General features: G+C 42.2%; 1 protein-coding gene across 1 annotated transcript in view; it reads right to left on the reverse strand.

Moving 5' to 3' along the window:
- Nucleotides 1–348: 348 nt before the first annotated feature.
- The window catches only part of LOC309550872 (leucine-rich repeat neuronal protein 4-like), a 33,667-nt gene continuing 8,076 nt past the window's right edge, over nt 349–25,939 (reverse strand). Inside the window, exons 3-5 of the mRNA XM_082251239.1 lie at nt 20,560–20,764; nt 15,827–15,961; nt 349–1,546 (exon numbers count right to left, since the gene is read on the reverse strand). Coding sequence (XP_082107365.1) covers nt 370–1,546; nt 15,827–15,961; nt 20,560–20,764 — 1,517 coding nt within the window. The 3' untranslated portion in view covers nt 349–369. The remainder of the gene's footprint in view (nt 1,547–15,826; nt 15,962–20,559; nt 20,765–25,939) is intronic.

Raw genomic sequence — 25,939 nt, forward strand, 5'->3', positions numbered from 1 at the left:
ACCCCCTATCTCTCCTCATTGGCTCACAGACTGTGATCGACAGCAGCGGGAGCCAAGGGCTCCCACTGCTGTCTCAGCCAATGAGGAGGAAGAGTTCGCGGAAAGCTGAGGCGCTCGTGCACATTGCTGGATAGAGATGGGACTCTCTATTATATTATATTTTCTATGTAGTTGATTTTATGTCTACTTAATAAACACATGTTTTAATTAAGTATTTGGTGTTATTTCGGCCTTAAAAGTCCCATTCCCTTTAGGGGGGTTTTTCTTTTCAATCAGGTAAGTATTAGGGGGTCATCTGCACAGAGGAGGTTTTTTCCCTTCATACATAGAGTGCATAAAGGTAAAAAACCTTGAGCCTTTAGAACCACTTTAATGATATGATGGAATGGTCAAATGTTGCTCAAATGCTGGGTTTTTGTAGGCCACCAGATGGGTGCCGTATTGATTTACCATGTTATTTCTACATGTCTTATACAAACAGGAGGCCAGCACAGTAATAATTACTAGAAAGAACCCCCCTAAACCACCTAATATACCAAACATCATAATATAACTTGGCCTGGTTTTAAATTCTGCGCAGGGAGTCCTAGACGCCATGTTCTCTGCCTCACTTTGCCCTTTTTTATTAAAGGCGACCACGCATACTTTATAGGTAGTGTATGGTGATAAGTTATACAAAGAGTATTGTCTCATAGCGACATAAATGCTATCAACAGTCTTGTTCTGGTCACCAGACTCATACACAAGCTGGTATCTTTCCACTATGGAATTTGGTGAACACCAATGGATCAGTGCTGATGTGTCTGTTATCTCTAGTATGTTCCTCAAATATGGTGGATCTGGAATTATATCCTCTCCTGAAATAACAGGGCATAAGCATGGGGTCAGTGCCTGAATTTCAGCGCAGGGTGTTTGAAGGTGTCTGCAGCGGTCATAATCACAGGCTGATATTATGCTGGGGATCGTTGATCTCTCTGGTGGACTCTCCTCCACCCCATCGTCTTCTTTGTAATCGGGGGGAATGCCAGCGGCTTCCTCGTTAGAGCTGTCTATTGGAATGGGTTGACTAGAAGCGGCTTTTGTGCTGCCTGGAGGACTGGTGAGCAATTTAGTTGTCAATGTTGATGCTGTTGTGTACTTACTGTCTGTTGAAGATCCACCAAGACCATTCATGGACGTTGCACTGCCCTTAGTGTAGCCATTGAGAGTTATAGTTTCCTGAATATCTGAATTTGTTTGTGGTTTAGGGGATAAAAACGTTGAATCGGCCGCTGTTGTTTTAAAAACGGTAACGCTTCCCAGAGAGACTGGAAGGTTGGGTTTTTGTCCCATCTCCTCGGGTCTTGGTGTGGCTGTCACAGAATCTTTTTGTGTTCTTGTTACAATGTCGGTGACGTTGTTGGTTGGTGTTGACATGCTAAAATCTTCCATGTTATTTTCCGAAGGATTTTTCTGCTTTAATTCGCAGAATAAATAATTATACCCCACTAAGGATATCCAAAATGGTAGATCTGCTTCCATTAAGTTGCAGTAAGTTTCACTTTCCCTAGAATAAACCAGTAGAAAATCACAAATATTTCAACAGCTCAACATACAACATGTAAGACTGATGACTGTATGCAGTTGACACATAATTTTGTTTTACTTCATATTAGTCAAGAGTTGTTGTTACTTTGGTAATTCGTAGTTCTTCGTCTGAAAGGGAAATCCGCCTATAAACCTATTTTTACACAATATTTTTGGCACACTTTCCAAAGTCACTAAAGTTTGCATTATTTCACTGACAGCCTGTTACTTTTCTCACAAGCTTTATCACATACAGTAGTTCTACAATTTATACAGGGGCGTAACTACAGGGGTTGCAGGGGTTGCAATTGCAACCGGGCCCCATGCTTTAGGGGGCCTATGCAGCTCCCCTGTACACCTGGATAGGAGGGGCGGCGGGGGCAGCATGTAGAGAAATCACTGTCCTCCTTTTTCCTCCTGTGGCTGCTGGAGGAAAATGGAGGAGATTGGTTCCTCTGTATGCTGCCCCCGCCACTCCCCCTATCCAATTCACTTGTGTTCTGCTGTCTCTGGGCCCCTGTGTGCTCCCCTGGTCCCCCCCCCCCCCACTGTGCTCCCCCTCTCCTGCCGGCTGCTGCAGGGAATGTGTCACAATAGAGAACAAGGAAGGGGTCGGTAAATATGTAATTTACCAGTCATAGTCAGTGACATTGTAAAAAAATAAAATAAAATGATAAAAAATAATACAATTAAAATACCAAAAAATTTAAATTACTGACACCAGTGGGTGAACTTCCAGGATCGCAAAGGTCACACTTGTGACCGGGCCCTGACATGGAGAGGCCCCAAGATGGCAGGAAGGGGGCCCACTGCAGAACTTGTGAAAGGGTCCCACTGCGGGACCGTATGAAAGGGCCCCGCAACGAGAGTAAAGGGCCCCAGGATCAGTGAGAAGAGCCCCAGACTTGAAGGGAAGGGCCCTGGCCAAAGGTCCGGGGGGCCCTTCATGGTTTCTTGCACTGGGGCCCTGAAGGTTCTAGTTACACCTCTGAATTTATATATATATTGTATGCTTCTTCTGCCTTTATAGAAATATTTCACCTTCCCGTTTTAAGGTGAACCTCTACTTTGTTCATTCAGATCCAAAAAACAGGTTGACTTAATGCTGCACATACTTACTTTCTTTTCCCTCCCCCGTGCATTGTTCTGCCTCCGAGGAGCAAAGAGCATGATCCCAGTGTAAGCTCCACAGCAAGGAGGAACCTTCTTGTCTCTTCCTGGTGACGTCAACATTGCCTATTGGTGGTTGCCTATCGTCTGGATCATCACAGGATCCTTTAGATTTTTAAAGGCATAAATCACCTTTTGAGAACATTTTATGCAAGTACCCATTGCAAAAACAAAAAATGTGTGTTAATTCATTTTTGCATTGGAGCCTGCAAAGCATTGTGGGTGCGTTGCACAGACTCCTACAGCCCATTCCTCCAGCCCCAGGTCTGTAAGCAGAAGACCTGAAGAGCTAGAGCAGGGGTCTCCAAACTTTCTAAACAAAGGGCCAGTTTATTGTCCTTCAGACTTTAGGAGGGCTGGACTGTGGCCAGCGGAAGTGGAAATTTTCCTGACATCAGTGGGAGTAAACATGGCCACATTTGGTATTAGGGGGAAGAATAGTGACCCATCATTGGTATCATAGGGAGGAATAGTGCCCTATTATTGGTGTCAGAGGGAGGAATGGTGCCCCATTGTTGGTGTCGGATGGCAGAATAGTGTCTCATATCAATATGAGTAGTGCCCCAAGCAAAGGGTCACATCCAGTCCTCGGGCCACAGTTTGGAGACCACTAAGCTAGAGGAACGAAACAATTGACTGCAAGCGTGCTGTCACTGCTTTTTATTACCATTGAGAACTATGAGTTCCTCTGCCATGGTGGAAGATGGAACTTGTAGTCTTCCATTCACAGTTCAGTGTGAATAAATCTGTGAATGGATGATGCAACTGTGTACACCAAATTAACCGGTTGCCGACCGCCGCAAGTACATTTACTGCGGCGGTCAGCCCCGGCCAGGCAGAGTGACGTACCGGTACGTCACTCGCCTGTCACTGACTTGTGAGCCAATAGCGGGCGGGCGCGTGCCCGCCCCGGCTCGTTCACTGACAAGCTGATCGCTCCGGTGAAGGGAGAAAGGCAGGCGGCTAATGTAAACAAGCCGCCTGTCATTCTCCCCTGTGTAAAAATGGAGATCAGACGGTTCTACTATGTAGGACCGTTGATCTCTGTTTTTACACCAGTAGCCATGTCCCTTTACAGTTAGAAACACGCCCCTAGGACACACTTAACCCCTCCCTCTCCAATACAGTTAACCCCTTCCCTGCCAGTGTCATTTTTGCCGTAACAGTGCATATGTATAGCACTGGTTACTGCAGTAATGTCACTGTTAACCCCAAAAGTGTCAAAAATGTCAGTCAAGGGTCCGATCTGTCCGCCAAAATGTCGCAGTCCCGCAAAAAAAATCACAGATCGCCGCCATTACTCGTTTAAAAAAAAAAACACCAAAAATGACAAAAATCTTTCCCTTTGTTAGTAAACGCGATAACTTTTGTGCAAACCAATCAAAATACGCTTTTTGCGATTTTTTTTTTTACCAAACATATGTAGCATAAAACAAATTGGCCGAAAATGTTTAAAAATTTTGATTTTTAAATTTTTTTTTCTGGGAATTTCATATAAAAAATGTGAAAAATATTGTTATTTTTGCAAAATTGACGCTATTTTTTTGTTTATAGTGCATGATCAAAAAATCGCACAGGTGATCAAATACCACCAAAAGAAAGCTCTGTTTGTGGGAAAAAAAAGGACGTCAAATTCGTTTAGGTACAGCGTCGCACAACCGCGCAATTGTCCGTTAAATTCACGCAGTAAAAAATCGCAAAAAAAAACCCTGGTCAGGAAGGGAGTAAAATCTTCCGGGGCTTAAGTGGTTAAAAAATCAACAAAGGCCAGTGTGAAAAAGAACACCATGATTTAGATAGGGGCTGGGGGGGGTTTTATGTCACCCTAAAAATTGGGTTTCATGTCACAATAAATATGGGTGCATCAGCCTCCAAGGACCAGTGCCGTAACATCACCAGGGGGTGGAACCAAGACCAGACAGGACCAGCAGGAAGTAGAACAAAGAAATAGGTGGTCCTCCTGGAACAGATGCCACAGAGGGTCATATGACTAAGGATACGAGCAAAACATTTTAGAATCTAGAGCAGGGATCCTCAAACTACGGCCCTCCAGCTGTTGCAGAACTACACATCCCATGCGGCATTGGAAAACCCTGACATTCATAGACATGATGGGAATTGTAGTTCCTGAACAACTGGAGGGCCGTAGTTTAAAGACCCCTTCTCTAGAGGCATTTACTGTAGGTCTGGGGAGGAAATTCGATTTTTTTTTTTATCACTTTTGATTTAAATTGTTAGTTCAGAAAAATTTAAAAAGAAGAGAAATAGAAAAGGTGAACTAACGCTATATACCCTCACCACCCCCAGTCTCCGCTGTACCTACCTTTGGGGATGCTAAGCTGTCACTGCCCACGCAGCTCTTGTAGCAGTCTGGGGACTCTGAAATTTTGATTGGTCAGCACCTTCGCAGTGAATTGCTCTGGTGTATCCTGGAAGTGCTTAACAGGGAAGAGCAACCACTGCCATTTATAGAACGCGGCTCCCAGATCCCGCCCCCCCCCCCCATGTGAATGAGTATGGGGTATATTATACCCTACCCATTCACCAAAAAAGTGTTTTTGACAATTCTTTTATTAAAAAATAAAAAAACAATGTCCCCCTGATGTAAATCCATTCTCAACCACACCGCCCGACGCCCGTGCACCGCCAACCTGAAAAAGAAAAGAAAAACGCAACTGCCGTCTCTGAAGGTTGGCCGCCTACTGCAGGCTCAGCTGTTTGACATTTCTTATATAGGTATATTTTCCATGTTATTAATGTGACTCATTAAATGTTTTCCTTTTTTTTTTATATTGATGTTTTCAGTGTTCTCTTTGCCCTTAAAGTCCCGCCAAACAGGGGGGATCATTGTTGTTGTGTGTTGATCCTATGGGATGTTGGCAATGAGGCACTAGACTCTCCAATGGTGAGCTTGTACCATTTCTTATATAGGTAAGGCGGGCCACCTGGCTATGTCCCATGGTGGTCCCGCCCCGTTGTGATGTCACAGACCGGTGCATGCTGGGTCAATGACGTCACAAGGGGGCAGGGCCACCAGGTGATGTAGCCAGGTGGCCCCGTCCATTACCTATATAAGAAATGTCAAACGGCCGGGGCCAGCAGTAGGTGACCAGCCTTTATGGATGGCCGGAGCATTTTTTTTTTCTTTTTCTGGTCAGCGGTATACGGTGGAGTAATTGATGAGGGATTTACATGGGGGGGACACTGTTTTTTATTTTTTAACCACTTCTGGACCGGAAGGATTTGCCCCCTTAATAACCAGGCCATTTTTTGCAATTCGGCACTGCGTTACTTGCACGGTCGGCCGACGCTGTACCTAAATAAAATTGATGTCCTTTTTTTCCCACAATAGCTTTCTTTTGGTGGTATTTGATCACCTCTGCGATTTTTTTTTTTTTTTTTGCGCTATAAGCAAAAAAAGGGCGACAATTCTGAAAAAAAAAAGAATATTTTTCACATTCTGCTATATAACATTCCCAAAAAAAATTTAAAAATCAATTTTTTTTTAACATTTTAGACCAATTCGTTTTCTGCTACATATTTTTGGTAAAACAAATTGCAGTAAGCGTATTTTGATTGGTTTGCGCAAAAGTTATCGCATCTACTAACTACGGGAAAGATTTATGTCATTTTTATTGTTTTTTTTTTACTAGTAATGGCAGCGATCTGCGATTTTTAGCGGGACTGCGACATTGCGACGGACAGATCGGACCCTTGACTGACATTTTTGACACTTTTGGGGGGACCAGTGACATTACTACAGTAATCAGTGCTACAAATATGCACTGTTACTGTAATAATGACACTGGCAGGGAAGGGGTTAACCCTGTGGTTGATCAAGGGGTTAAATGTGAGCCTAGGGGCATGTTTCTAACTGTACGGGGGTGGGGCTTTTGAAATGACCATCGAGACATGTGATCCTGTATAAAAGGATCACAGGCGCTCTGTGATCATTCCAGGGAGATGAACGGTCGGCTGTGTTTACAACAGCTGACCGTCCTTCTCTCTCAGCAGGGAGCGATCGCGGGTGCCCAGCGGCAATCGGAAGCCGGCTGCCTGCTGCATCGGAGTCCCCGCTGCCGAGTGGGGGCGGGAGCGCGCCGCCGGCAGCGCACGCTCGCCCCCTAGCTGCAGGCGTACGACCGAAGTAGGGCTACATCTGTTTGCACAGGAGGGCCAGCTTTCCGCAGTATGTCTGCGGCGGGCGGTCCGGAAGAGTTAAATAAAGGAATTGTCAAAAACTGTCTGTGTGTATTTATTACTTTTTGACACTTTTTTGGCAAATGGGTAGGGGTACTAAGTACCCCATACTCATTCACATGGGGGTCTGGGATCTGGGGGCCCCCTTTTTAAAGGAGGCTTCCAGATTCCAATAAGCTCCCTGCCTGCAGACCCCAACTACCACCAGCCACGATTATGGTGACGAGGCCCTTGTCCACCATGGGGACAAAGTGCTCTAAGGTGGGTGGGCAGAGCAACCCTGCTCCAAAGCACCCGCCCCCCATGTTGAGGGGATGTGGCCTGGCATGTTACAGGAGGGGGGGCTAGCTCGCCCCCCCCCCCCTTTCCTGACTTGCCGGGTTGCATGCTCGAGTAAGGGCCTGGTATGTATCCTGGGGGGGACCCCACACCATTTCTTTTTAAAATTTTGGCATAGGGTTCCCCTTAAAATCCATACCAGACCCAAAGGGCCTGGTATGCATGGGGAGGGGGGGAGGGCACTATGTTTTTTTTTTTTTTTTTTCATCCTTTTTAATTATCGGCTTTTTTTTACATTCAGCGGTGGCTGGCTTCCTTGTCCGCTCCCTAGCAACCAGCTATTTGTTAAAAAACAGCGTGGGGGTCCCCTCAACCTCCAAGCTATTTTTGATAAATACTGCATGTGATACCACCGGCAAAACCTTGGTGGTAAATATTGTATTCTTTTTTTATTCTCTGGTCCATTTGTGAATTGGACTTAAGAGTTTTTGAAAGCGATATTTACCGGAACATTTTTTTTTTTTCGCAGTAAATACCGCATAATTGTTATTTTAACAAATTGGACTTAATTTACGGCATGCAATAATTTATGCAAATGAGTCATGTGACTGTGTTATCCCATGCGGTAAACATTAGTGAATTGACCCCATAGTTACCGTGTATCTCTTTATTTCCCATCTGATCAATGTTTATAAACAGTGTTACTATGTATCCCAATACAACTGCCCAATTGGGCTAGTTGTTGCTTTTAGAGCCGGTTCACACTGAGGCGATCCGACTTCGGGGGGCGACCTGTAAAGTCGTGTGCACCGCTGTGCACCGCGACCTCGGCGCGACTTGCAGGGACTTCACATAATGAATGTCTATGCAAGTCGCTCCCAGGTCGCCCCAAAGTAGTACAGGACCCTTTTTCTAAGTCGGAGCGACTTGTGTCGCTCCTATTAGAATGGGTCCTGTATAAGTCGCGCTAGTCTGAATGGGCTCAAAGTGCTTAGATTTACTTAAAGTGATACTATAGTCTTATTTGTTTTTGTTTAAAAATAACAAACATGTTATACTTACCTCCTCTGTGCAGTTGGTTTTGCACAGAGCAGCCCCAATCCTCCTCTTCTCAGGTCCCTCTCCGGCGCTCCTGGCCCCTCCCTCCTGTTGAGTGCCCCCCCAGCAAGCAGCTTGCTATGGGGGCACCCAAGTCGAGCCACTGCTCTTTGTGTCCATTCATCTCTCCTCATTGGCTCACTGACTGTGACAGCAGCGGGAGCCATGGCGCCCATTGCTGTGTCTCAGCCAATCAGGAGGGAGAGTCCCCAGGCTTCGTGGCTCTCCTGCAACATCGCTGGATCAAGAGGGAGCACAAGTAAGTATTAGTGGAGGGGGAAGGGGGCTGCTGCACACAGAATGTTTTTTATCTAAAAGCGGAGTTCCGGCCTCAAAATCGAAAAAATAGATTTTGGACCATCCGCTTGCTGAGTGCAACCTGAAAAAGAAATGGATACTGCCAATATTTTTTTGGTCACTTACCTTATTATAGAAGAAAATATACTCACCTTACTTCCATTTCCTCCCTCTGCGGCTGCGGCCCGCGCTGTCACTTCCAGTTTAGTATGACTCCTGGGAGCTGAATGTAATCTCTCCCAGGAGTCAATGCGCCACCAACGGCCCCGCTCGTCAATTCCGGTTCAGGCGCGGCATTCCCTGCTAAATAGCTTCTGGGCATGCCCAGAAGCTGTGCAGGGATGCCTCGCCTGCACCGGAAGGGACGAGCGGGGCCGGTGCAGTGCATTGTGGGACTCCGACGTCACAGAAGAGGACACGAAGAGGGACGCTGTGGCTTGAGCTGCCCACACCTGAGGTGGCAGCGCTGGAGAAGAACTTTTCAAGGTAAGTATTTCTTCTTACAGGTAAGTGCGACCCGGAACAGTTCAGAGGCTATCCATTGTGGAATGTACTAGCCCTCACTGTCCCGGGGGTATTTTTAGCTAAAATTGACCCCCGAGGCCGGAACTCCACTTTAACCACTTGCCGACCGCCGCCCGACTATATATGGCGGCGGTCAGCCCCTCCCAGGCAAAGTGACGTACCGGTACGTCACTAGCCTTGGAGCGAATAGGGGGCGAGCGCGCGCCGCCGGAGGCGCGCTCCCGCCCCCGCTCGTACCCGAAGAAGCCGGCGCGTGTGACCGGCGGACCCGATGTCCGCCGGTCACTCGCGATCGTCGGGTAGAGAGGGAGAAAGGCAGGCGGCTAATGTAAACAAAGCAGCCTGTCATTCCCCCCTGTGTAAAAGCACTGATCACTCGGTCCTGCTATGTAGGACCGTTGATCTGTGCTGTTACACACACAGCAACATCCAATGACAGTAAGAATCACGCCCCTAGGGACACACTTAACCCCTCCCTCTCCAATAAAGTTAACCCCTTCCCTCCCAGTGTCATTTTTACAGTAACAGTGCATATGTATAGCACTGATTACTGTAGTAATGTCACTGGTAACCCCAAAAGTGTCAAAAATGTCAGTCAAGGGTCCGATCTGTCCGCCGCAATGTCGCAGTACCGCAAAAAAAATCGCAGATCGCCGCCATTACTCGTTAAAAAAAAAAACAACAAAAATGACAAAAATCTTTCCCTTAGTTAGTAAACGCAATAACTTTTGCGCAAACCAATCAAAATACGCTTATTGTGATTTTTTTTACCAAACATAGGTAGCAGAAAACAAATTGGCCAAAAATTTAAAAATATTTTGATTTTTACATTTTGTTTTGGGGGGAATTTCGTATAAAAAAATGTGAAAAATATTGTTATTTTTGCAAAATTGACGCTCTTTTTTTTTTTTATAGCGCATGATCAAAAAATCGCACAGGTGATCAAATACCCCCAAAAGAAAGCTCTGTTTGTGGGGAAAAAAAGGACATCAAATTCATTTGGGTACAGCGTCGCACGACCGGGCGAATTGTACGTTAAATTCACGCAGTGCCGAATCGCAAAATACCCCCTGGTCAGGAAGGGGGTAAAATCTTCCGGGGCTTAAGTGGTTAATACATGGAATGCATTCAAATAAAAAAAAAAAAACCTTCTGACTTTAGAACCACTTTAAGACCCCAATTAATAAAATATTACTTGCCGCTATCTATCCTAATGTTTCTGCAACTTGCTGGCTGGAGGAACTGTGGACGACCAGGAACTTTAGATCATCTTTGGTGGGACTGCCCTTTCATCCAAGCATTTTTGGTTGAAGTTGCTACATTTACTACTTCAGTTATCTCAATTCCTCCTCTATAGCCTCTCTTAATGGGTTAATGGGTTTGGATATTCCTCACTGGATATTCCTCAAACATTCATTACTCTCACCCTTATAGTAGCTTGTTTACCTAAACGAATTTCACTTCATTTTTTTCCCACAAACAGAGCTTTCTTTTGGTGGTATTTGATCACCTGTGCGATTTTTTGATCATGCGCTATAAACAAAAAAAGAGCATAAATTTTGCAAAAATAACAATATTTTTCACTTTTTTTTATATGAAATTCCCCCCCCCCAAAAAAATGTAAAAATCAAAATTTTTTACTATTTTCAGCCAATTTGTTTTATGCTACATATGTTTGGTAAAAAAAATCGCAAAAAGCGTATTTTGATTGGTTTGCACAAAAGTTATCGCGTTTACTAACAAAGGGAAAGATTTTTGTCATTTTTGGTGTTTTTTTTTTTTAACGAGTAATGGCAGCGATCTGCGATTTTTTTTGCGGTACTGCAACATTGCGGCGGACAGATCGGACCCTTGACTGACATTTTTGACACTTTTGGGGGTACCAGTGACATTACTGCAGTAATCAGTGCTATAAATATGCACTGTTACTGTAAAAATTACACTGGCAGTGAAGGGGTTAACTGTATTGGACAGGGAGTGGTTAAGTGTGTCCTAGGGGCGTTATTCTAACTGTAGTGGGACATGGCTACTAGTGTAAAAACAGAGATCAACGGTTCTACATAGTAGAACTGTCTGATCTCCATTTTTACACAGGGGAGAATGACAGGCGGCTTGTTTACATAAGCCGCTCCGCCTTTCTCCCGCTCTACCGACGATCGTAGTGTGACCGGCGGACATCGGGTCCGCCGGTCACACGCCCGCACTCCTCCGTGAACGAGCTGAGGCGGGCGCGCGCTCGCCCGCTATTGGCTCTAAACCCAGTGACGTCACTCTGCCTGGCCGGGGCTGACTGCCGCAGTAAATATACTGTGCGCAGTCGGCAACCGGTTAAAGGTCGATTTATCTACTCTAAAATTCTCCAACAAATGGGAATCATGGATTATGGACCATAGATGCCCTCCGTTTACATCAGGGATGGGGAACCTACGATTCGGGGGCTGTATGCGGCCCCCAAAGTCATTTGGTCCGGCCCCCTGTGCAGCTGAGTCTGTGTCTCTCTCAGATGATATGTCAGAACGGAGCCAATGCTTCCTGTATAGTTTGTGCTTCGTTATGACATTCTGAGTGAGTCACAGGCGGAGAGCTATCAAATGCACTCCACCTGTGACAAATACAGGAAACATCACCTCTTCCTCCAGCGTGGCGCTGCTACACTTCTCCTAGCCAGCATTTCCCGCCAGCAGCACACACAGCAGTAGCAGCCAGAACCAGCAGTACTCACAGCAGTAGCAGCCAGAACCAGCAGTACTCACAGCAGTAGCAGCCAGAGCCAGCAGTACCAGCCAGAACCAGCAGTACTCACAGCAGTACCAGCCAGAGCCAGCAGTACTCACAGCAGTACCAGCCAGAGCCAGCAGTACTCATAGCAGAACCAGCAGTTCCAGTCAGAGCCAGCAGTACTCAAAGCAGTATAACAGCCAGAGCCAGCAATACCAGCCAGAGCCAGCAGTACCCACAGCAGTACCAGCCAGAGCCAGCAGTACCCACAGCGGTACCAGCCAGAGCCAGCATTACTCACAACAGTACCAGCCAGAGCCAGCAGTAACCACAGCAGTACCAGCCAGAGCAAGCAGTACCCACAGCAGAAACAGCAGTACCCACAGCAGTACCAGCCAGAGCCAGCAGTACCAACCAGAGCCAGCAGTACCCACAGTAGAACCAGCAGTACCCACAGCAGAACCAGCCAGAGCCAGCAGTACCCACAGCAGTACCAGCCAGAGCCAGCAGTACCAGCCAGAGCCAGCAATACCCACAGCAGAACCAGCAGTAACCCCAACAGTACCAGCCAGAGCCAGCAATACCCACAGCAGAGCCAGCAGTACCCACAGCAGTACCAGCCAGAGCCAGCAGTACCCACAGCAGTAACAGCCAGAGCCAGCAGTACCCACAGCAGTACCAGCCAGCAGTGCCCACAGCACAGTACAAGCCAGCAGTACCAGCCTGAGCCAGCAATACCCACCAGCAGTACCAGCCAGCTGTACCCACCAGCAGTACCAGACAGCTATACGCACCAGCATTACCAACCATCAGTACCCGCCAGCAGTTCTTTTCAAAACTTACCACCACAAAAAGTCGACTGCGCTCCAGACTAACCGACACAAACCTGGAAAACCAGTTGCGAGTAGCAACATCATCAATACTAGCTAACATCACACACCTCACCAAAGAGAAGCAGTTGCAGCCATCACATTAGGGGGGGAGTTAATTAAATGTTTGACCAAATATAACAGGCACATTTTTAAGTTGATAATTTTGTACGGCCCCCGAATGATTTTATAAATACCCAAATGGCCCTTGGCAGATAAAAGGTTCCCCACCCCTGGTTTACATGAACAATGGTTCTTCATTATACATCACCTTTATATATCTCTGTGGCAACTTACCCAGTAAGGCATTCTGGTCGTGAGGCTGTTATTCCAATGTCTTACCTTATTTATAATGCTACTGGCCTACACTAGTAACCTGTGTCACTTATTGTTTATTTAGGCTCAAGTTCTTCAAAATTTCTGATTTTAGTATTAACTTAACTATGTTTCTGTTGGATATTTATTTTTTGTTCTTGTTATCCCTTGTACCTTGTACCTTTGTACATAATTTTATTACCCTATAATGTGTAATAAAGAAATAATGTAAAAAGTAAATAAAAATTACAATGCTGAAATAACAGGTGTGATGCTTTTTAATTCCTTTGGTCTCACTATAAAACTGGTATATGCTCAAATGTTACTTTGTATCTCTTTATTTCCCATCTGAACACTTTTTTTTTTAAACATTATTACTTTTTATCTCTCTATTTCCCTTCTGAACAAAATTTATAAGCAATATTACTATGTATCTATCAGTTTCTCATCTGAACAATGTTTATAAACAATATTACTATGTATATCCCTGTTTCCCATCTGAACAATGTTTATAAACAGTGTTACTTTGTATCTCTCTATCTCCCATCTGAACAAAGCTTATAACACTGTTACTTTGTATCTCTCTATCTCCCATCTGAACAAAGCTTATAACACTGTTACTTTGTATCTCTCTATCTCCCATCTGAACAAAGCTTATTACATTGTTACTTTGTATCTCTCTATCTCCCAGCTGAACAAAGCATATAACAGTGTTACTTTGTTTTTCTCTATCTCCCATCTGAACAAAGCATATAACAGTGTTACTTTGTATCTCTCTATCTCCCATCTGAACAAAGCTTATAACATTGTTACTTTGTATCTCTCTATCTCCCATCTGAACAAAGCTTATAACAGTGTTACTTTGTATCTCTCTATCCCCCATCTGAATAAAGCTTATAACAGTGTTACTTTGTATCTCTCTATCTCCCATCTGAACAAAGCTTATAACAGTGTTACTTTGTATCTCTCTATTCCCCATCTGAATAAAGCTTATTACATTTTTACTTTGTATCTCTCTATCTCCCAGCTGAACAAAGCATATAACAGTGTTACTTTGTATCTCTCTATCTCCCAGCTGAACAAAGCATATAACAGTGTTACTTTGTTTTTCTCTATCTCCCATCTGAACAAAGCATATAACAGTGTTACTTTGTATCTCTCTATCTCCCATCTGAACAAAGCTTATAACATTGTTACTTTGTATCTCTCTATCTCCCATCTGAACAAAGCTTATAACAGTGTTACTTTGTATCTCTCTATCCCCCATCTGAATAAAGCTTATAACAGTGTTACTTTGTATCTCTCTATCTCCCATCTGAACAAAGCTTATAACAGTGTTACTTTGTATCTCTCTATCTCCCATCTGAATAAAGCTTATAACAGTGTTACTTTGTATCTCTCTATCTCCCATCTGAACAAAGCATATAACAGTGTTACTTTGTATCTCTCTATCTCCCAGCTGAACAAAGCATATAACAGTGTTACTTTGTTTTTCTCTATCTCCCATCTGAACAAAGCATATAACAGTGTTACTTTGTATCTCTCTATCTCCCATCTGAACAAAGCTTATAACAGTGTTACTTTGTATCTCTCTATCTCCCAGCTGAACAAAGCATATAACAGTGTTACTTTGTATCTCTCTATCTCCCATCTGAACAAAGCTTATAACAGTGTTACTTTGTATCTCTCTATCCCCCATCTGAATAAAGCTTATAACAGTGTTACTTTGTATCTCTCTATCTCCCATCTGAACAAAGCTTATAACAGTGTTACTTTGTATCTCTCTATCTCCCATCTGAACAAAGCTTATAACAGTGTTACTTTGTATCTCTCTATCTCCCAGCTGAACAAAGCATATAACAGTGTTACTTTGTATCTCTCTATCTCCCATCTGAACAAAGCTTATAACAGTGTTACTTTGTATCTCTCTATTCCCCATCTGAATAAAGCTTATAACAGTGTTACTTTGTATCTCCCTATCGCCCATCTGAACAAAGCATATAACAGTGTTACTTTGTATCTCTCTATTTCCCATCTGAGCAATGTTTAATAAACAATGTTACTTTGTATCTCTCAATTTTCCATCTGATCAATGTTTATAAATAATGTTATGTTGTATTGTTCTATTTCCTATCAGAACAATGCTTATAAACATGGAGGGAGTGGTTACTAATGCTGGAACCAATAAGAATCTGGTACAGCTGTGCATGGTAGCCAATCAGCTTCTAACTTCAGCTTGTTGTTTCTATGCAGAGCTGCACCAGATTTAGTACTTTCCAGTTTTAGTAAATAACTCCCAGTTTTACTTTGTATCTCTCTAGTTTATAAACAGTGTTACTTTTTAACTCTCTATTTCCCTTTCTGAACAAAGCTTATAAACATTGTTACTTTGTATCTCTTTATTTTCTATTAATCAATGTTTATAAACAATGTTACGTTGTATTTTTCTGTTTCCCATCTGAACAATGCTTATAAATAGTGCTACATTGTACCTCTCTATTTCCCATCTGAACAATGTTTATAAACAATGTTACTCTATCTCTGTGTTTCTCATTTGAACAAATTTTTATAAACAGTGTTACTGTGTATCTATTTATTTCCCGTCTGAACAATGTTTATAAACAAATGGCTCCATCAGTGATCTTGTTGAGTTTATTTATTCCATCGCTACTCCAAATGGAGAACCAAAAGAGAGCCATCTGAAAATCCTCTCTGGTAACCTTCTTACATCTTAACATTTGATAACAATATATGAAATAATGTCATAAATATCTTCCCCCGTTTGTTACCTGAGCAGCGTTATGCGGTCAGGGTCTGATAGCAGCCAGTCCAGTTCACAGTTGCAGTCTAATAGATTTTCACTGAGGTCAATAGCTACAACGGCAGAAGTCATGTTCCAAGGAGGGAAGGAAGTCAGGCTGCAGCTTTATAATGACAAAATAAACAGAATTGTATCAAAAGGCCAGTCCACCCAAAAATTAAATTTTAGTTATGAGTAGACCTGGTGGGCTGAGCCATCTTTCATCTCTAGGAAACCCCTTTGTGAGATCTCCCTGCCATGGCAGTTTCAGGTTTTCCTGCCTATTTTGGGGTGTTCATACTTCTGTTACATGATATAAAATAACTAAATAAATAATCCAACAGGAAGAATGAGACTCCTCATAATGGCCACAACAGGTGTGCAGATCCAGGAACCCAACAATTAAATCTCACCAATGGAGTCCCTGAGAGGCTCTCCACCATCACAAAACTAACCGTAACTTACATGTAAGGGTTAGGGTATAAAAATTTCTTTGGAGGAATGCCACAAGCATTCCTTTAGCTGAGATTACATTTTTCCTGTTTTTACTTACAGATAAGCTCCTGGTATGGATATTTTATACATAGTTACATAGCTCCAGCTTGGACCAATGTAACCATGTGAATACCATACCTGTGGGATCCCTCTAAAACAGTTGTTTCCAAACTGTGGCCTGGGGGCCAGATACGGCCCTTTGCTTGCCATTATCTGGCCCTTGCAGGCACTATTTCTTCCACTGATATGAGACACCATTCCTCCCACTGACACCAACTATGGGGTACTATTCATCCTACTGACACCAACTATGGGGTACTATTCATCCTACTGACACCAACTATGGGGTACTATTCTTCCTACTGACACCAATTTTGGGGTACTATTCATCCTACTGACACCAACTATGGGGTACTATTCATCCTACTGACACCAACTATGGGGTACTATTCTTCCTACTGACACCAATTTTGGGGTACTATTCATCCTACTGACACCAACTATGGGGTACTATTCTTCCTACTGACACCAATTTTGGGGTACTATTCATGCTACTGACACCAAGTATGGGGTACTATTCTTCCTACCGACACCAATTTTGGGGTACTATTCATGCTACTGACACCAATTATGGGGTACTATTCTTCCTACTGACGAATATTCATCCTACTGACACCAACTATGGGGTACTATTCTTCCTACTGACACCAATTATGGGGTACTATTCTTCCTACTGACACCAATTTTGGGGTACTATTCATCCTACTGACACCAACTATGGGGTACTATTCTTCCTACTGACACCAATTTTGGGGTACTATTCTTCCTACTGACACCAATTTTGGGGTACTATTCATGCTACTGACACCAAGTATGGGGTACTATTCATCCTACTGATACCAATAATGAGGCACTTTTCTGCCTACTGTAACACACTCCTAGGTAGGTTGTTAGGATGTATATAGTTAGAATAGTGTGTTCTCCTGCAGGAAACTAAGGTAAAATATATTCATTGATGGACTTGATTTTTCCAGACACTTTTTTCAGACACTTTTCATATTATAAACAAAGTGAAAATATCAGCGCAAAACAATGGTGCAGCATATAAAATGTGCAAAAAATATGAGAAGTGATAAACAAATAGTGCCCTCAAATATATAAATGCAAAAATATATATATATATAATGTGTTAATATTATTGTGTTAATATTAATTCAATATTAAAATAAATGATTGGCAGCATCCACTAACTGTGTTCACACTACACAATGAAAATATAGAAAACCCAAAACAGTGTTGCGCCAAATCTATAATAACACTTAAATACAAAGTGGTAAGAAGTGCTTCCAGGTGAAAAATAAAGAGTCCACAGAAATCAGTGAAAAAATCTTCAGTGCTTGACACCACTGTGACTGTGCTCACCAACCCTTCACCAGTAAATGTGACCTCTCACCTCACATTGTCACAGTGGTGTCAAGCACTGAAGATTTTTTCACAGATTTCTGTGGACTCTTTATTTTTCACCTGGAAGCACTTCTTACCACTTTGTATTTAAGTGTTATTATAGATTTGGCGCAACACTTTTCATATTATTGTTTACCGCTGCAACCTTTTATTTATACCTATGTGACTATCTACTCTGACCTATGAATGAATACACTCATCTGGATCCCATACCTGTACCAGGAGATTATCCTAGGCCAGTGGTGGTGAACCTTGGCACCCCATATGTTTTGGGACTACATTTTCCATGATTCTCCTGTACTCTGTAGTATAGTTGAGCATCATGGGAAATTTAGTTCCAAAACATCTGGGGTGCCAAGGTTCGCCATCACTGTCCTAGGCTGTATTGTATGGATTGATACTTTGTATGGGCATGCATGTTTGACCTACCTGTAAATTTAGGGTCCACTATCTAAGGTGGGTGGCTAGTAGTGTCTGTGGTGGAGGCTGTGGCTGCCCACATGGATTTATCCACTAAGAGGCTGTTTTTAATGCAAATCTTACACCATCCTGAGCTTGTGTATCCTGTTTCTATTAACTTTTTTTCATGAGTTTACTTTCCTAGTGCTGCATTATCGTATTCTATATCGTCTTCTGGGGTGTTATAATATTGGCCTTAAGTGTACAGCTGCTATTACGGTGTTTCTCCGCAAATAAGACCTACCCTGAAAATAAGACCTACTGTGATTTTCGGGGAGAGCTGCAATATAAGCCCTACCCCAAAAATAAGCCCTAGTTTAAAGTGTTTGTAAAATCCTAGAATCCACTCTACTACTGTTTTATATCATGTCCAGTGTGTGTTTCTGTATTATAATTGTGTGAAATACCTTCAGTACAGTGCCGCTTGGCTCTCAGCTGATCTCCCGCTGCTCTCCTTCTCTTCTCTGTCAGCGGGGGGATCTCAGCCCCTCCTCTCTGCAGTGCTCAGAACGTAGAAGAGAGCTCCGGCGGGTCACGTAAGCGCTGAGCAGCGCTGTAACGAAGGTATTTGGCACAGTTATAATACAGGAACACACACGCGTACTAAGAGAAGAGAGCTCCGGCGGGTCACGGAAGCGACAAGAGGCGCTGTAACAAAGGTATTTGGCACAATTTTAATACAAGAACACACACACCGGACATTATATAATTATATAATACCATGCTAAGAGAAGAGAGCTCCGGCGGGTCACGGAGGCGCAGAGCGGTGCTGTACCCAAGGTATTTGGCACAATTATAATATAGAAACACACACACTGAACATTATATAATACCGTACTAAGAGAAGAGAGCTCAGGCGGGTCACGGAAGCCTCGAGCGGCGCTGTAACAAAGGTATTTGGCACAATTATAATACAGGAACACACACATTTGACAATATATAATACCGTGCTTAGAGAAGAGAGCTCAGGCGGGTCATGGAAGCCCCGAGCGGCGCTGTAACAAAGGTATTTGGCACAATTATAATACAGGAACACACACATTGGACATTATATAATACTGTGCTTAGAGAAGAGAGCTCCGGCGGGTCACTGGAAGAGCTGAGCGGCACTGTACCTAAGGTATTTGGCACAATTATAATACAGGAACACACACATTGGACATTATATAATACTGTGCTAAGAGAAGAGAGCTCAGGCGGGTCATGGAAGCCCCCGAGCGGCGCTGTAACGAAGGCATTTGGCACAATTATAATACAAGAACACACACATTGGACATTATCAGTGTTGGGGTAGTTACTCAAAAAATGTAATTAGTTACTAGTTACTTCTGTAAATTGTAATGAGATTACTTTACTAGTTACTGCATTTGAAAAGTAACTTCACTACTTATTACTTTACTTTCCTCTTTCTTAATTGACCGTGTAGAAGAAGATACATGACACTCTTTCTGCATAGAGTTTATTGTATAAACACAGGCTTTGGGAAACATGAGAACAAAACCTGAAAAAACAGAATAAAACATAAAGTGCAACAAAAAGTCATAAACTTCATCCCTCTCTATTCTTTGAAATAACGATTGTATCGCACGGCTTGGGTAACGCAGGAAAGCGCGTTCCTATAGCCTAGTAAAGTAGTGTAGTTACCAATATTAGTATTGTAACTAGTTACTTTATTAGTTACCAAAAAAAGTAATGTAGTTACTGTAATCAGTTACTTTGTAACTAGTTACCCCCAACACTGGACATTATATAATACCGTACTAAGAGAAGAGAGCTCCAGGGGGTCACGGAAGCGCTGAGCGGCGCTGTAATAAAGGTATTTGGCACAATTATAATACAGGAACACACACATTTGACAATATATAATACTAATAATAGAGTGGATTCTAAGATTTTACAAACGCTTTTGCTCGGTTCACACAGGGGATTCCTGACAGGCAGGGAGGGAGAGGGGGAGAGAAGACAGCACATTACACAATAAGACCTACCCCAAAAATAAGTCCTGCTGTGACTATTGGTGCCAAAATTAATATAAGACCCGGTCTTATTTTCGGGGAAACACGGTAGTATCAGGAAGTGTTTACATGCTTGTTTGCGCTAATTAAATTCTTTGTTGTGTTATAGCAACTGTTTGATAATATCATATCATTATGGAGCAAAATCTCTGAGGAATGTTTCCAGCATCTTGTAGAATCTATGCCACGAAGAATGAAGGCAAAAGGGGGTCCAACCCGGTACTAGCAAGGTGTACCTAATAAAGTGGCCGGGGAGTGTAGATGACCATTGTCTTATATAAACACTTACTCGTGAAATGAGAGATACTTCAATTTTGAAGCATTTTCAAATATTTCTGTCCTGACATAAGAGAGTTCCCGGGACCCGGCACAGTTTAGAACTTCTAATTGTGGAAACCATTTCAGCAGCTCATCTTCCAATCTCCTCATATGAATCATCTTCTGGAGGTGAAGCTCCTTCAGATTTGGTAAGTCTTTACCCCACGCTTCATCAACTGAAACACACAAAATCAGATGTTTTTTTTAATTTTTTTTTATATTTTTTATATTGATAAATAGACATACGCAGAATTAAAAAATTTGTTTAGTTTCGTTTTGATTCGTTATTTGCATAAATTAGTTTAGTTATATTCTTTTAATCTGTTTAATTAGTTTTCGGAATTAGTTTTGTTTGTTCATATTTGAATCAATTCAAATTTACCGATTCAAATTCCAATAGTTTTCAAATTAATTTTGAATAGTTTTTAAATTTGAATCGTTTTAATTTTCGAATTCGAAAAGTTTTCAATTTCCAAAGACAACAAAATAGAAAAGAAGATAAAGGAATATAATAGAAAAAAATAGAATAGAAAAGAATATAACAGAAAATGAAAGAGTAGAATAGAATAGAGCAAAACAGAACAAAATAGAATAGAAAACAAAATAAAAGAACAGAATAGAATAGAATTGAATAAAAAAATAGAATAAAATAGAAAGAATATAACCATCTTCTAAAATTTAAATTGAAAATAATAGAATAGAATAGAATAGAAAATAATAGAATAGAAAAGAATAGAATAAAGAAATAGAAAAAGAAAAGAATTAAAAAAAAATGTTGAATAGAATAGAAAGAATAGAACCATTTCCAAAAATCCAAATAGAATCAATTACATTTTGAATAGAATGGAAAATAATAGATTAGAATATTATAGAAAATAACAGAATAGTATACAAAAAAAACAATGGAATAGAAATAATATAACCATCTTCCTATCCTAATCTATTCTTTTCTATTCAATTCCCATTTAAATTGATTATATTTGAGTTTTGGAAAATGGTTATATTCTTTCTATTCTATTCTATTCAAAAATTAGAATTTTGGAAGATGGTTATATTCTATTCAATTTTTGTCTGTTATTTTTTTCTATTCAATTCAAATTTAAATTGATTCTATTAGAATTTTTGGAAATGGTTATATTCTTTCTATTCTATACTACTCTAGCATATTCTATTCTATTTTTTTTTAATTATATTCTTTTCTATTTTATTATAGTCTATTCCATTATTTTTTTCTATGTTATTATTTTCTATTCTATTCTTTTCTTATGTATTCTAATTTAAATGTATTCTATTTGAAATTCAAATTTCAGAAGATGGTTATATTCTTTCTATTTTATCCTATTTTTTTTTTTATTCTATTCCTTCACTTTCTATTCTATTTTATTCTCTTTTGAAATTGGAAAACAAATCAAAAATGATTCAAATTCAAAACTAATTAGATATCCATTCGAATTTGAATTTCGTCAAAATTTTTTCTGTTGTTTTTCGGATTCGTTTAAATTCGGTACTATTGTAATTCGAAAATTCAGATAAATCTGAATTTCCGAAAACTGAAAATTCATCAGAATTTCATTTTGGAACGAAACGAACTGCACATGTCTTTTGATAAAGTCATTACAACTCCCCTTTCCATTTATTTATTTTTTTTGTAGTACATTTAGCTGCACTGATAGCGGTACTAAACTCAAAATAAAAATGTAATACTGTATATTGCAGCTCACCAATTTTTTGTGGTGGTTGTATTAGTTTTCTTTTTGAATTTTTCTTTCGTTTATTTTTATCTGGTGAGCCAGCCAGTAAATTTGTTATTTTTCAACTTCCGTTATAAGTGGTTGTAAACCCTGACATATTCCCAGGGAAGTGACTGGCCTCGGGTAATATATATAAAAAATAAAAATAAATAAATAAAAATAAAATAACAAACATGGTATACTTGCTCTGTGCAACACTATTGCACAGAGCAAGTATACCATGTTTGTTATTTTATTGTTATTTTACAACCCCCTTCCCTTACTGGCGTTTCCCGCTGCCATGTGCCCCCATAGCAAACAGCTTGCTATGATGGCACTTGTGCATGCCCACTCCCGAGCCGCCTCTGTGTCCCCCCCCCACCCGCACCCTCCTCACTGGCTGTGTTTGGCTCCCAATGCTGTGTCTGAGCCCATGAGGCGGGAGAGAGCCGGAAGAGCCACTGCTCTTGTGCACATCGATGGAGCGAAATCAGAGTCAGGAAAGTATTGGGGGGGGGGGGGGGGCGGCGCTGGGGGTAATGTTGCACACTGGATGTTTTTTACCTTCATGCATACAATGCATGTAAATAAACCCTTCAGCCTTTAGAACCACTTTACTGTGAATGATGTACCTAGAATTATGGCTCTCCCTCTGGGTGCGCGGCAAAGTTTTCAGACATAGGCACCCCCCCCCCCCCGCCCCCCAAAGCACAAGTTTATTTTGTATGTGTGTCTACTTGGGGGTTGAGTAATTTTTTTTACTTTTTTTAACTTTATGTTTATCACAAAAACGTGTGTGGGCGGTGTTACCTCTACGAAATATGCCAGGTGGGTGGTTGGGTGTGAGGCTAAAGAAACAGAACTTATACGAGCAATAGCAGGAACAGGACAAAAGTTGCAGGGTGTGTGCCTTAGGTGGCCATTGCAGGGCGTGTGCCGTGTGCCCCAGGTGGTGCCATTGCAGGGCGTATGCTCCAGGTGGCCATTGCAGGGCGTGTGCTCCCCAGGTGGCCATTGCAGGGCGTGTGCTCCAGGTGGCCATTGCAGGGCGTGTGCCCCAGGTGACCATTGCAGGGCGTGTGCCCCAGGTGGTGCCATTGCAGGGCGTGTGCTCCAGGTGGCCATTGCAGGGCGTGTGCTCCCCAGGTGGCCATTGCAGGGCGTGTGCCCCAGGTGGCCATTGCAGGGCATGTGCCCCAGGTGGTGCCATTGCAGGGCGTGTGCCCCAGGTGGCCATTGCTAGCAAATAACATATTCAATGCCCTCAAATTTGCCTTTAATAAAGGGGAATTCACCCTTTGCAGTTGAGCACTGGACAGTTTTTCTGGTCATATACACTATATTGTCAAAAGTATTGGGACACCTGCTTTACACACACACACAGATGGAAAACGCATTCAAATCTCTCTAACATATGGATTTAGGACTTGGAAATGAAGAGGATAAGTGTGAATGGGACGATGGAGAAAAATGGGGCATTAAGCCTATGATGAGGGAGGAAGAAGATTGGAAAAAAGAGAAAAGGATATAGACCTAGGGTCACCTATAGGAAAAATAAATAAATATGTTATGTGAATGTGGGAAAAAGGTCTTTGATTATCATATACTATATTGTCAAAAGTATTGGGACATCTGCCTTTACATGAACTTTAATGGCATCCCGGTCTTAGTCCATAGGGTTCAATATTCAGTTGGCCCATCATTTGCAGCCATATCAGCTTCAACTCTTCTGGGAAGGCTGTCCACAAGGTTTAGGAGTGCGTCTATGGGAATGTTTGACCATTCTTCCAAAAGCCCATTTGTGAGGTCAGGCACTGGTGTTGGACGAGAAGGCTTGGCTCACAGTCTCTGCACTAATTCATCCCAAAGGTGTTCTGTCAGGTTGAGGTCAGGTCAGTCAAGTTCCTCCCCCCCAAACTCGCTCATCCATGTCCTTATGGACCTTGCTTTGTGCACTGGTCCAAACCATTTGGTGGAGGGGGGATTATGGCACGGGGTTGTTTTTCAGGAGTTGGGCTTGGGCCCTTAGTTCCAGTGAAGAGAAACAAGGGTTGTGGCAACAAGCGTCTCTGGAAAGTATATACAATTCCAATACCCAACTTAAAAAATAGAAAAGAGAGAAAAAGGGGAATATCAAAGCTATATATATATATACAGTATATATATATATATATATATATAGGGGTTCGGGGCTAAGGATGTAAGGTCGGGGCGCAGGGAGGAGAGGAGGTGCCCAGTACTTACAATGGCAACATCTCTTGAATCCTCCTACACCTGCCATAAATTCACCAGGAGAAAAGAGGAACTGCGGCAGCTATCCCCAAGATGGTTCGGCTGTTACAGAGTGTAGTTCCCCTCAACCACGTGTGGAGGGGAAAGGAAATGACATCAGAGGTGATCCCCGGCGTCTCCATATATGCGGTGCGCATGCGTGTCATAATGACATCACGTGTCGCCTCGTCACATCCGTCTCTGTGATGACAACATCCGGAGACCGGATCGCGGCCATGTTGGGGACAAAAAACGCAGACACAGGAAACTTCTCTAGTGACTAAAGGCGAGAAAGAAAAACAAAGGTTTCTCTACTCAAATGCATCTATACCAAAGAATATAAAAAGCCCTCATTACCTCAGTATGGAGGCCTTTCTGTGTCGGGTGAAATCATTAGTTGTTACAGCAAAGGAGGAATTGTACTTCTAAAGTCCCATGGGTGCACCCATAGCAGTGCATTTAGCCATATAGTAAGAAGGCAACAAGCAAATATTCATATGCACAAAATACAAAAATAGAAAAATATAATAAAAATATTATATTATATTATTATGTTTTTATTATATTTTTCTATTTTTGTATTTTGTGCATATGAATATATGCACTAGGTTGGTGCGCCCTCCTTTGTCCGTGTTTTGTTGTGGCATTCGGAAATCCCCAGTCCAAGAGGGCAGTGAGGCTTGTGGCCACATCCCTGTTGATTGGAGCTATTCTCAATTCTCATTTCTGGGACACTACATTTTTGCGCAGGAAGTGTAGTTTTGTTGTTAATAGATATAATTAGAGTTGGGCTGAACACCCCGCCGGTTCGGTTCGCGCCGGAACTCCCAAACATCGCAAAAGTTCAGACACGAACCGCAAACCCTATTAAAGTCTATGGGACCTGAACTTGAAAAATCAAAAGTTCCCATTTTCAAAGCTTATATGCAAGCTATTGGCCATAAAAAGGGTATGGAGCCCCCGGTACTGCCCTGGGGGACATGTACCAATGCAAAAAAAAAGATAGTTTTTAAAGGAGCAGTGATTTTAAAGTGTTATTTAACGCACAACAGTAAAATCTGTCGGTAGATGTACAATAGCATGCTTGTTATACTCACTGTGGAGCCTAAATGATTATTCCTCTGCATTGTGTAAAAAAACTGTGTGATCCTGTATGCACAGATCCTCCCCCTCCGGCAATGTCACTCTGGACAAGTCCAGATGAGACACAGTGAGTGTAGTACAGCTGCACATGCTCAGTTTGGTCTCTATTGCTGAGAGGACATTTCCAGGTTTTAGCTTAGCTATTTAGGTCACATGGATAAATTCTGGTTTCTCTTTGGCAGACTTTGGATGGAAATAAGAAAGTTT

Source organism: Pelophylax lessonae (genome assembly GCF_965119305.1).
Source record: "Pelophylax lessonae genome assembly, chromosome: 3".
Taxonomy (NCBI): domain Eukaryota; kingdom Metazoa; phylum Chordata; class Amphibia; order Anura; family Ranidae; genus Pelophylax; species Pelophylax lessonae.